Below are 12,103 nucleotides of genomic sequence, written 5' to 3' on the forward strand. Positions count from 1 at the left end.
GATTAAAAAAATGCTGATTGATAGATTAGACTTTAAAATATTACAAAAACCAAAAGTTCAGGAGGAAATGAATGCATCAGTGTTGTTGGATTAGACTCACTTTTTTGGACTTGCATTGTTTAATGTACTTTGAGAATCTTCACAGATTATCTTCAACCTAAGAAAACTACCCACAAGCTGTGTCTGTAATGTGAATTTGAAGTATCAGCAGACCTTGATCTTGCTTTCTAGCTACTGAGCCAGCATGTTTGAAGCTGCACTTGCAAATATTTCAGGTGTGAAAATAGCCATATAGTCTGACTTAATCTATCAAATACAATGTTCTTAATGATTGTTATTCACAAGCCAAATGAAGATGCCATGTTTTGATTCTCCTGGGCCAGACACAAACATTGATAAATTCTGGTCTTTTTCTTTCTCTTTATGATAGAGCCTGTGATCATGCCCAGGGGCCAAATGCTATGATTAAGGGAATGGCGGGTCTCTCCACTCAGGGAACATGTGGACGTCTCTAAAAGGCAAAATGACTGAGAAACACACTGTCTGGGTGGGGGAAAAAAATCTTGAGAACCCTGAAAGAAACTGTGGTACAGCATTCTTCATAAGATGTATATGAGGCTTACATATCATATATCTATAATTCCTTTATTTGATTATATATATATATATATAATCAAATAAAGGAATTTTTTAAAAGTACCAACATGAAAAAAAATGTTCTAAACTCTACAGGTACCGTTCATTCCCTTTTTCAGAGCAAGTGACAGAGAATGTTGACATTTAGCTGTTCAGCACAAAAAGAACACATTATTATTATTATTTTTACAAGTATAGCCATGGTCAAGGCACAAAGAACTATGAGTATTTCTCTTTAGTAGTTGTACAAAATAAGGTTACATTTGGTAAACCAGCAACAAACCAACAGCAAAAGATAATATGTGGAAGGAGAATAATGACCAAGCAGAGTGAAAGCTGGAGAAGCCTTTGACTGAGAGGCAGGACTTGGTTTGCAGGATTGAGCAAGTATGACAGGTCAGTCGCCTACTGGAAAGGCTCAAAGTTGAGTGGAAAGGCCTGAGGCTGGCAGCAAAGGGCCTGCTTCTAGCAGCAGGTAGATGTGGACTCATGGGGCCGTTTGCCACCCACCCCTCCATGTGTCCTCAGCTAAAAAGTTGAGGGGCTCAGCTCCTTCCTGCATGGGCCTCTCCTCCCCTGCAGGAGAGCTGAATAAAAGTGCATTTCTCACCTGTCTGCAAAGTCAGCAAGAATTGGTAGGTGATGATCTAGTTACTGCACAACTCCGAGGGGGCCACCCCAGATTTCCCTGCTGCCTCCCAAGAGAACGGAGGGGGCAGACAGTGAGTCCAACTGCTGGGGGTGGGGTGAGAGATGGTGGCAGGTCAAGTTCAATGGAAACAAAAGCTACGGCACCAACCCCGAGGGGGCAGGAGGGAGGGCAGAGGTAGCCAGCAGCTAGGGACACCAGGGCATACGCAGGAAGGAGGGGACAAGGGGACTCACTACTTTCTCCCAGGGCTTGGCCCACACAGGCAGTCCGGGGCGGAGGGCCGCACCTCACAAGAGTTCGTACTGTTTGAGATGCATCCTCTGGATGATATCTCGGCAGTCATTGAACACCCGGCGGATGTTCTCCGTGTCCACGGCGCAGGTGAAGTGTGGGTAGCAGTAGTGTTTGCCGTCTCCCGTGGCTGTGCTGATCCTCTGCAGAAACATACCCAAAAAACCATCAGCCCAGTGGCCCTGGGCCCCGGGAATTCTGGGGTGAGTCTCCAGCAAATTTCAGGTAAGTCTGCAGGTGGAGGAAGTGGGTAATAATCGACTGGACAGAGAGCAATGGGGGTGATCCTGCTGGAACACCAAATATTGAGTGGGATTCTGCTCCCTCAGAACCCTGCCTCAGCCCACAGAAGCTCAGACTTGCGCTGAGACAGAGCCTCTATTTCAAAGTCAGCCTCTGAAAAAGGGGTTTTTCCAGAAATTAAGATACAGACCAGAACCTTCCCCTAGAACTTTGTGCAAAGGAATGTTTTGTGGAAACTTGTTGGGAACTGTCTTTGGTAGCCCCTGCTTGTTTTCCCTGAGAAGGGAATGAGCAGGGGGGAAAACTGGGCATGTGGGCATACCATGCCCTGGTGGCTTACCCTGTAAAGGGGGGCCAAAGGGAAGGCTGCACCTGATCGGCCTTCGCCGGGCCAGGAGCCACATTCTCATTCCTGAACTGCCTGCATACGCAGTTGCAAAGCAGAATAACAGATAACGGCTCACTCAACTTGTAACCCTCGGCTTTCCCACGGAGTGTTCGCTGCATACTATAAAAGAAAGTGAGCTTTGGAATAAAGTCGCCATATGTTTCATGCAGTCCTCCCTACCCCGTCTTCACCTTTCATTCCCTCTCTCTGGTCGAAGTTCAAGTTGGCTGTGCGGGACACAGCAGCTCTTTCCGGGCTGAAGTGTCCTCAGGGATTGAATTTCTAGTTCTCTTTTTTTGGTTTTGGGCCATACCCGGAAATGCTCAGGATCACTCTTGGTGGGGTTAGAGAACAGCATGCTGCCATGCCAGGATCTGAACGTGGATTGGAACCACGCAGGGCAAGGGCCTTAGCTGTTGCTTTTCACATCTCTGTCTTGCTCTACTCTCTTGCCTTGCTTCAGGGGACTGAACCCCAGCATGTTGCAGGCAAAGATGCCAGGGTTCAATGTTCAACCCAATGAGCTATCTCCTTAGTTCGGATTCTGTATAGGCAGTTTCGAGGTACTGTTGCCTTCTCCTTGCTGAACACCTGTGCCTGGTCTGGTCTTAGTTATGAGGTATGCCATGAATTCCCAAGGAAGGGAATTGGGGAATTAGAAAAAAAGCCTGAAAGAGCTGACTGTGGTGCTGTTCCTTCAGGCACCTAGGATAGCGGGGTCTGTTTCCCCCTGGGTCCTGTCCTTGTCGGAAGCTCTGCGTCCTGAGATGAGTCTAAGAGCTCTCACTACAGTGTGCTCTGTCTGCTATGTTATAAAATAATCATTTTCTCTCCTGGTTTATCATTTGGAGGAGATGGAATGAGACCCCTAGAAGGGAAATGACTTGCTAATTAGGAAGAACAAAAGCACTTGAAGGTATCAGGGGAAAAAACAAAGGTTACCAAAAAAAAAAAAAAAAGATGTACTTACCAAAAATAGATCGCGGATGAAGAACTTTGCTCTTGTCACTTTGGGATCTTCTCCTGCATCTGGTGTCGCTGTAAAAATGACAAATGGAACTGCATGTTAGCAATGTGAGGCCGAAAGACAGTTCTGCAGACAGGATGGTTCTCAGTTGGGCTGCTGTGCACTCAAAGCATTAAAAGACATCAAAAATGAGACTAACTGGGCCGTAGAGATAGGACAGTAGGTATGGCGCTTCCCTTCCATGTGGCTGACCTGGGTTCAATCCCTGCTACCCTAACATGATCCTCTGCACCCACCAGGACTAATCCCTGAGCACAGAGCCAGGCCTAAGAACTGCCGAGTGTGGCCCAGAAAACAGAGAACAAAAAGTGAGACTGACTTCACTGCTATCTCTCCTCACAAACCATTTTCCTTTTGACGAGGAGAGCCTCTGAACACCTTGGTGGTGGTGTAAAGCTCCCTCTCATGAGAAGTGTAAGGCCTGTGGAGAACATTCCCCTAGCCGCTGTCTACACCCGCAGAGTACCCAGCCTGCAGGTTGCCTCCTAAAAGCTTGGAGACAGGCCCTGGCCTCTGCTCCTTGAGCTGCTCCTCATCCCACCAGCCCCGTGAGGGAGACCCCGCTTCCCAGTTCCCACTGAGACCCAGGCCGCTGGAGCCCCTTTGCTGCTTGTCACCGTTTGCCATGATGTGGTAAAGGTAAAGGCCCTCCCGTTGATCGTCGATTTGCTCGAGCGGGCCCAGTAACGTCTCCATTGGAGACTTTGTTGTTACTGTGTCTGGCATATCGAATACTCTCGGTAGCTTGCCGGGCTCTCCGAGAGGGGCGGAGGAATCGAACTCGGGTCGGCCATGTTGGCCGCTTGTAAGGCAAACGCCCTACCCGCTGTGCTATCGCTCCAGCCCTCATATAGTATTTCCTAGGGACCCAGGAAGTCAATTTTCCTAGACTCATGGCCCCTGTGAGTGTTCCGTCTCTCTTCTCAGTGTGGCTGTGGCAGTGACCTTATCGGTCACATTGCACACAGTGGAAGGAAGCTCTGTGGGTTCAGGAAGGGCCCAGCTGAGGCAGGTATGGCTCAGGGTACAAGAGAGGAGAGTGACGGGGAGCACACAGGGGAAAAGTAGGAGTCCACTGGACAGAAGTAAAGTGCCTGCGGAGCATGGGGGGAGAGGAGATCACTAAGCCCAGGGTATCGAGAGAGGAGCACAGGACACGGAGCAGGTAGGGAACCCATCTGTGGTATTGCCTTGGCCTGGCTGGCCTCTTAGCTCATGCTGAGCTGATACAGCCTCTCATCATTGATGGTTCGTTGGGATCACCAGTAGGGTGATGATTGTGTTTCAGAAAATGACTTTGGCAGAAGTTTAAAAAATGTTCTGGAATGATTCTGGAAAGTTCTGGAAAGATGTTGAACAGGAGCGAAGAAAATGGTGCAGAGGGTTTGGAGTGACAGCACAGTGGTAGGGTGTGTCTTGCATGCAGTTGACCAGAGTTTGATTTTGATCCCTAGCAGCCCATAGGGTCCACCTGAACCTGTCCGGAGTGCTCCCTGCACACAGAGCCAGGAGTGAGCCCTGAGCACCACCAGGTATGGCTCAAAAAACAAACAACACAAAGGAAAACGGCTCAGACATTCAGATTTGGAATCAGTGATTTGAAGATTGCTGTGTCCTCACAGGCTCTGTCTGAGGGCCATTCCTTTCCTCCACATGAGAGTAACAGAAACGACCATGTGAGGTCAGGGTGAAGGTTGAGGAACAGGGCTGGTAAGGACACAATGAACCCAACCCAATGGTAGCACCATGAGGCAGGACATAGCAAATGACAGTCACCCATGGCGTCCTTCTCTGTTGCTCCTGGTGAACAGAGAGATAGCCACATATTTGAATACTCTAGTGGAGAGGCTAGGGATAGAGAGGAGTGATGTAAGTTCATGGGGTTATTTGAATTCAAGTCATTTGTTGCCTTCGCTGCCAAGATGTGAGCTGAGAATGCATCATTGGGCAACATTTGTGAATGTCGAGTTGACTTACACAAACCTAATGGGTACAGCCAGTGACATACCTTGGCTATATGCTATTACCTATTGGTGCCCCCGTTCACCAAAATGTTAACAATAGGGTGATTAAAACATAATTCCTGTTTTATTTTTGTTTTTGGGCCACACTTAGATGTGCTCCAGGCTTATTCCTGGTTCTGTGTGCTCCTGGTGAATTTGGGGGGGGGCCGGTGAGGGGTGCCAGTCTGCCACGTGCAAGGCAAGTACCTGCTGTACTATCGCTACAACTCCTAATTTCTTTGTTTTTTTGTTTTTGGGTCACACCCAGTGATTCTCAGTAGTTACTCTGGGCTCTGTATTCAATAATCACTCACTCCTGGCAGTGTTTGGGGAACTAGGTGCCGGGAACTGAACCTGGGTTGGACACGTGCAAGAAGCGTCATACCGGCTGTACTATTGCTCTGCCCCCCAAATTTTATTTCTTAATCTTGAGAAACTTGTGTCAAAATCTTACCATCTTCGGGAACAGTATAATTTGCATACTCTGGGAAATAATCTTCAATTTTTGATTTCCCTGCCAAGACTTTTTCTGCCAACATATCCTGTTTGTTCAAGAACAAGATGATAGAAATGGTTCGTAACCACCTGAAAAGGAGAAAGAAACATACATTTAGCTTTTGCTAGCATGTCAAGGTAATTGCAAAGTTGGAGTTACCCAGTGGAAAGAACATTACCGTCTTTCTGAAAACAAATAGGATTAAGAATATTTTGTTATATTAATATTTCAAGCCCCCCCATACAAGCAAGACGTTTTATAATGATAAAGACATGATGTACCTAAAGCAGCACACATGTGTTTGGTTTTAACATACTTGCTTGTATTCTTTGTCCCTCTCGGAGAGCCCGGCAAGCTACAGAGAATATCCCGCCCACACGGCAGAGGCTTGCAAGTTACCTGAGGCATATTTGATATGCCAAAAATGGTAACAAGAACGGGCCTCATTCCCCTGACCCTGAAAGGGCCTCTGATACGGCAGCATTGGGAAAGATGAGTAAGGAGAGGCTGCTGAAATCTCAGGGCTGGAACAAATGAGATGTTACTGGCGCTCGCTCGAGTAAATTGATGAACAGCGGGGATGACAGTGACAGTGATACAGTGAAAGACATGCCAATAATTAGATCTGGGAGACTCCACTGGACAAAACTAAACGGAGGGACTCAGGTACTGCAAAGATGAAGGGTGTTAAGTTTTTCTCTGTGTTTTATCAAAAACAAGCAGAAAACTGGCTTAAGACAAGTTCAACTGTGCAAATTACTAAACACTTGAAAATTCCATTACTTAAAAGGAATTGAACTGACTGAGAAAGTAGGGCACAGAACTTTCCTAGGGGTTAGAAACAAAACCCATTCTCTCTGAAATAGAAAGCGTTATTATTTCTCCCAGTTACATAGTTCTTATACATGAATTGATACTTCATACATAGATGAATCTTTAATTATTAAAAAAGACATATTATACCCAGAAACAACTACTATGAAAATTTCTATAATTTTGTTTTCAGGGTTTGTTTCTGTCATCATGCATTAAAGCAAACTAAATCCTGAAGTTTTAGAATCTGTTTTTCCACTGAAATATTGTGATGATTTCCCATATTTCTCTCTAAATATACATCAATACCTTTATCTATTTACACCTATCTAGATCTCTCTCAGTCTATGATCTATCTCTGCATGTGTTTATACATACACACACACACACACACATACATATACACACTTGTATGACTCCAAAGTAGTGTTCCTCTGTATACCCAGTCATCCATTTTCTTAATTCTATGAGATTGGGAGCAGCTGTTGAACAATGGGTAGAGAAATACTTTTTATTTATTTTTTTTGCTTTTTGGGTCACACCTGGCGATGCACAGGGGTTCCTCCTGGTTCTGCACTCAGGAATGACTCCTGGCGGTGCTCAGGGGACCATATGGGATGCTGGGGATCGAACCCGGGTTGGCCGCGTGCCTGGCAAATGCCCTCTGCACTGTGCTATCGCCCCAGCCCCGAGAAATACTTTTTAGACAATTTAAACCCTTCGTAAGTTTAGCTTAGACTTCTTGTCTTTAGTGACTTTTTTTCCTAGATACTTCAGAAGAAGCCACTGAGCTACTAAAGGAGGTTTTAAATGGCACTCAATTTAAAATTTAGAAAAAAAAATTTAGAAAAACAGGGCCAAAGAGATAGTACAATGAATGGGGCTTTTGCCTTATAGCTGGCTGACCTGAGTTCCATCTCCAGCATCCCATATAGAACTCTGAGCACTTCCAGGAGCGATCCCTGAGTACAGAGCCACGAGTAAAATCTGAGCACTGCCAGAAGTTATCCCTGTGTGCAGCGCCAGGAGTATGCGCTAAATATCCCAGGTATGATCGCAAAACAACAACAATAGAAACAATTTTAGAAAAAAAAAACCACTTAGGCCATCTACTATATTAGGCTTTCAAAACAGATTTAGATTTTCCTGGCAAAGCACGAGGAAGAGTTTCCTTAGGGAATATACCCTATTTCGTCTTTCTATACACTAAATGGATTAAGAGAGACTTCCAATTGAGTAGAGATTCACCAGTAAGGAAAGCATCTGTCTAGAGCACAGAACCAAAAGTGAGCTGAGCTATGGGTTTTCAGGAAGGAACGTTGCAAGCTACAGAGACAGTGAACTTTGTTATCACCTGTTGTTCCAGATGCTCTCGAAGAGGTCCAGAGACTCTCGCAGCCGGTTGGTGTTGTTATCTTCCCGGATCACCATGTTGTAGCTGCTGCAGGCGGCCACATAGATGATGGCAGTGACATCTGAGAGGGAGGGAAGGCAGGAAACCCTTAGACACGGCCGACGTAGCCTGCTGACAGCATCTGCGGATGGCGTCTGCCACTGGCCACTGCCCACACCCTGGGATCTTTCCCTCCAAGACCATGGCAGTGAACGAGAGCAAGCACTGTATGTAGAGAGGGTGATTTCTACCTGTCTGGCCAGGAGCCTTCTCAGATGAGTGAATGACAGGTGTATATATGGGACCCTTCAAGTCTTTACTGAGGAGACTGCTAGAAAAGAAGCTTATTTTTTTTTTATGGATCATCTGGGCTTGCCTTGCACATAGCTGGCCTGGGTTAGGTCCCTGGCATCCTATATGGTACCCTGAATGATCCCTGAAACCCCAGAGCACCGCTGGGTGTGGCTCATCCCCCCAATTAAAATAATAATAAAATAGGTGATCTAAATCAAAATTTCTTCAACACAAGTGGCAGGAATGAAAGTGAAGTTGAAAGGCCAGAACAGAAGGAGAGAGACAAACGGAATAATCTCTCATCTTGGGAGATAAAAAAAATCAAAGTAGGGCAATAATGAAGGCCCAAGGGTAACAGAAACAAAGATCCTGAGAACTGGTCTTTAGTACGAAGCATGCCCATACAGGGAGAAGACGGGATGGGAGGGGACACTATGACAGTGGTTGAGACAAGTGGTCATTCTGGAGGAGGACACAGTGAGGAAGGAGCTAATGTGATATGTCTGAAACCATATAAGTAACAGCATTGCAAACCACGGTGGAAAGAACAGAAAGGAGAAGGAGAGAGCTCCTGCCATGGAGGCAGGCTGGGGGACTGGAGGGAAACTGGGGACATAGGTGGAATGAGATGGACACTGGTAGAAGGAGGAGTGTGGGATCACTGGACACCTAAAACCTAGTCATAAATAACTTTGCAATTTACAGGGATTCAATCGATTTGCTCACGCGGGCCCAGTAACATCTCCATCGTGAGACTTGTTGTTACTGTGTTTGGCATATCGAATACATCACGGGAGCTTGCCAGGGATTCAATAAAAAAGAAAAAAAGAAAAAACAATAAAATGCTGAGCCAGTCACCGTTGAAGCACTGGATCCATTTTCTTCTCTCGTCCCTCTGGCCGCCGACATCGAACATGCTGCGGGAGCAACAGGCCACAGTTACTGGATGCAGGGGCTTGCACGCTCTGCAGCTGTGCTGCTGTCTCTGTATGAAAGTGCATGTGGTATGCGTGTGTGTGTGTGTGTGTGTGTGTGTGTGTGTGTGTGTGTGTGTGCGCATGCATGTGAGTGTGTGAGAGACAGATCTTGGAGGGTATGTCTTAATTTGGGGTGTGTCTAGGATCTCAGGGTGTGTGATCTTGGAGGTGTGTGTCTGATCTTGGGGGCATCTATGGTGTTGGAGATGTGTGATCTTTTGGTGTGTGTGTTTAATCTTGGGGGTATATGATCTTGGGAGGGTATGGGACCATGGGGTGTGTGTGTGATCTTGGGGGGGTGTTGGTGTGATCTCAGGGTGTTTATATGTGTGTGTGTGTGTGATCTTGGAGGGTATATCTGTGATCCTGGGATGTGTCTATGATCTTGGGATGTGTGTGATCTTGGGGATGTGAATGATCTTGGGGTGTGTGTGTGATCTTGGGGGGGTGTTGGTGTGATCTCAGGGTGTTTATATGTGTGTGTGTGTGTGTGATCTTGGAGGGTATATCTGTGATCCTGGGATGTGTCTATGATCTTGGGATGTGTGTGATCTTGGGGATGTGAATGATCTTGGGGTGTGTGTGTGATGTTGGGGGGTGTTGGTGTGATCTCAGGGTGTTTATATGTGTGTGTGATCTTGGAGGGTATTTCTGTGATCCTGGGATGTGTCTATGATCTTGGGATGTGTGTGATCTTGGGGATGTGTCTATGATCTTGAGGGGTGTCTATGGTGTTGCGAGGGTGTGACCTGGAGGGTGTGATCTTTGGGTGTGTGTGTGTGTGTGTGTGTGTGTGTGATTTTGGGGGGGTGTGATCTTTGGAAGGTGTGTGATCATAGGGTGTGTATAAATGATCTCGGGATGTGTGTTTGTGTGATGTTGGGATGTGTGTGTGTGTTTGTGTGTGATCTTGGAGGGTATGTCTTTGATCCCAGGGTGTGTCTATGATCTTGTGGTGTGTGTGTGTGATCTTGGGGATGTATGTCTATGATCTTGGGATGTGTGTGATTTTGGGGGTGGGTCTATGGTCCTGAGGAATATCTATGGTGTTGGGGGGTGTGACCTTGGAGTGTGATCTTTGAGGGTGTGTGTGTGTGTGATCTTGAGAGGGTGTGAGATCATGGGGTATGTGTGAATGATCTTGGGGTGTGTGTGAATGATCTTGGGGTGTGTGATCTTGGGGTATGTGTATGATCTTAGGGTGTGTGTGTGTGTGTGTGTGTGTGTGTGTGTGTGTGTGTGTGTAGGGGCCCTGCTGGGGAGTTTGGTGTCTCCCAGTTGGCTGAGGGCTCAACACCTGATTTCTCTGGGTCACAGCAATGTGCACACATGCTGAGTTCCTGGATGACTCTGTACCTGGCTATCCCCACACCTCACTTCTGACTCTCAGATCTGTGCTCCTTCCCTGCACCTAATACAAGTCCTTTAGGGACACACAGTCAGACACGTAGTGGGGTGGCAGTTCCATTCTGGGGTTCCACTCCTCACAGCCTGTGCTTCAGGCTGAGTGCCCTGAACCACGACCCCTGGCCTTCCCATCACCTGCCAGGGCAGGCCATGACCCGCACACTTACTGGAAGTTTACTTTGTCCACTTGGAATCGAGTCTCAAAAATACCCGAGGTCAGCACTCTGCATCTGAGAAGGTCCTGAGAAGAAGAAAGAATGAAGCAAGTGATATCATTGCTCTTACACAGACCAATCACTCAAGTGACTGTTTTCATCACAAAGTAAGGATAATAACTGAAAGTGGGCTGAGCAATGTACAGGGTGCTTGCCTTGCATGTGGTCACTTGATTCCATCCCCAGCACCACATATGGTCCCCTATGTTCACCAGGAGTGACCCTGGATGTTAAATCAGGTGTGGCTGGGTGTCGCTTGAAAGCCAAAACTAAAACTAAAACCCGAACTATACAGGGCCGAAGACAAAGGACAAAACAGTTGCCTCATGTTTGTCGGACTTGAGACCTGCCAGATCTCTGAGCAAAGGTAGGTCTTCCTCCCCCCTCTTACCTCCAACCCCCAAATTGTAGATGTATTCCATTGGTTGGTCTTAGAGACTCGAGGCCTACGCTTTTATTTTCTTTAGGATTTTTTTTCCTTGTTTGGTTTTTGAGCTACACCCAGCTGTGCTCGGGTTACTCCTGGACCTGCATGTAGGGATTACTCCTGGTGGTGCCTGGGGAACCATATGAGGTGCTTGGGATTGAATCTGGGTCAGTCATGTGCACGACAAGCATCTTACTGGCTGTACTATCTCTCCAGTGGCAAGGATTTTTTTTGGGGGGGGGTTGGGGGGCTATGTGTGTGTTTGGGATACAACTGTCATGCTCAGGGATCACTCCTGGCATGCTTGAAAGATGACCAGGAATTGAATGGGGATTGAATCTAGAACTCTAGCATGCAAATCTTGAGCTCCAGGCCTTTGGGTCATCTCAACAGCCAGGAATCCTGTTTTTCAAATCAGTTATGAATATGCCCCAGTGGCCCCTGGCAACAGATCCCAGCTCCTGCTCCTGCTGTGATAGTTGTTACAAAACTGGCATCTTCTGGGCCTTTGTTAGATGCTTTTATGGCTTTATTTGTTTGTTATTGGGCAACACCCAGCAATGCTCAGAGGTTACTTCTGGTTCTGTACTCAGGAATCACTCCTGGTAGTGTTCAGAGGATCATATGGGGTGCTGGGGATCGAACCTGGGTTGGCCACATGCAAAGCAAGTGCCCTCCCCACTCTATTATCACTCCAGTTCCTAGAACTCTAGCAACTCTTAAAGAGGGTTCTGAGTCTTGTGACACTTTTCTTTTTGATCAAAATAAAATAGCAAAATGTCTAATTGATGTGAATTTATTGATAAGTCGATAAACTGAATGCAAGTTTCTGCCTGTAGAG

General features: G+C 46.7%; 1 protein-coding gene across 2 annotated transcripts in view; it reads right to left on the minus strand.

Annotated features, from left to right (window-relative positions):
* Positions 1 to 1,086: 1,086 nt before the first annotated feature.
* Positions 1,087 to 12,103, minus strand: part of GNAL (G protein subunit alpha L) — a 150,441-nt gene continuing 139,424 nt past the window's right edge. For both annotated transcript variants that reach the window (XM_056137860.1, XM_056137861.1), the window contains exons 7-12: positions 10,788 to 10,861; positions 9,095 to 9,153; positions 7,904 to 8,024; positions 5,695 to 5,825; positions 3,181 to 3,248; positions 1,087 to 1,722 (exon numbers count right to left, since the gene is read on the minus strand). In XM_056137860.1, the coding sequence (XP_055993835.1) occupies positions 1,576 to 1,722; positions 3,181 to 3,248; positions 5,695 to 5,825; positions 7,904 to 8,024; positions 9,095 to 9,153; positions 10,788 to 10,861 (600 nt within the window). In that variant the 3' untranslated portion in view covers positions 1,087 to 1,575. The remainder of the gene's footprint in view (positions 1,723 to 3,180; positions 3,249 to 5,694; positions 5,826 to 7,903; positions 8,025 to 9,094; positions 9,154 to 10,787; positions 10,862 to 12,103) is intronic.

The sequence above is a fragment of the Sorex fumeus genome, unplaced genomic scaffold (genome assembly GCF_029834395.1).
Source record: "Sorex fumeus unplaced genomic scaffold, SorFum_2.1 ptg000128l, whole genome shotgun sequence".
Taxonomy (NCBI): domain Eukaryota; kingdom Metazoa; phylum Chordata; class Mammalia; order Eulipotyphla; family Soricidae; genus Sorex; species Sorex fumeus.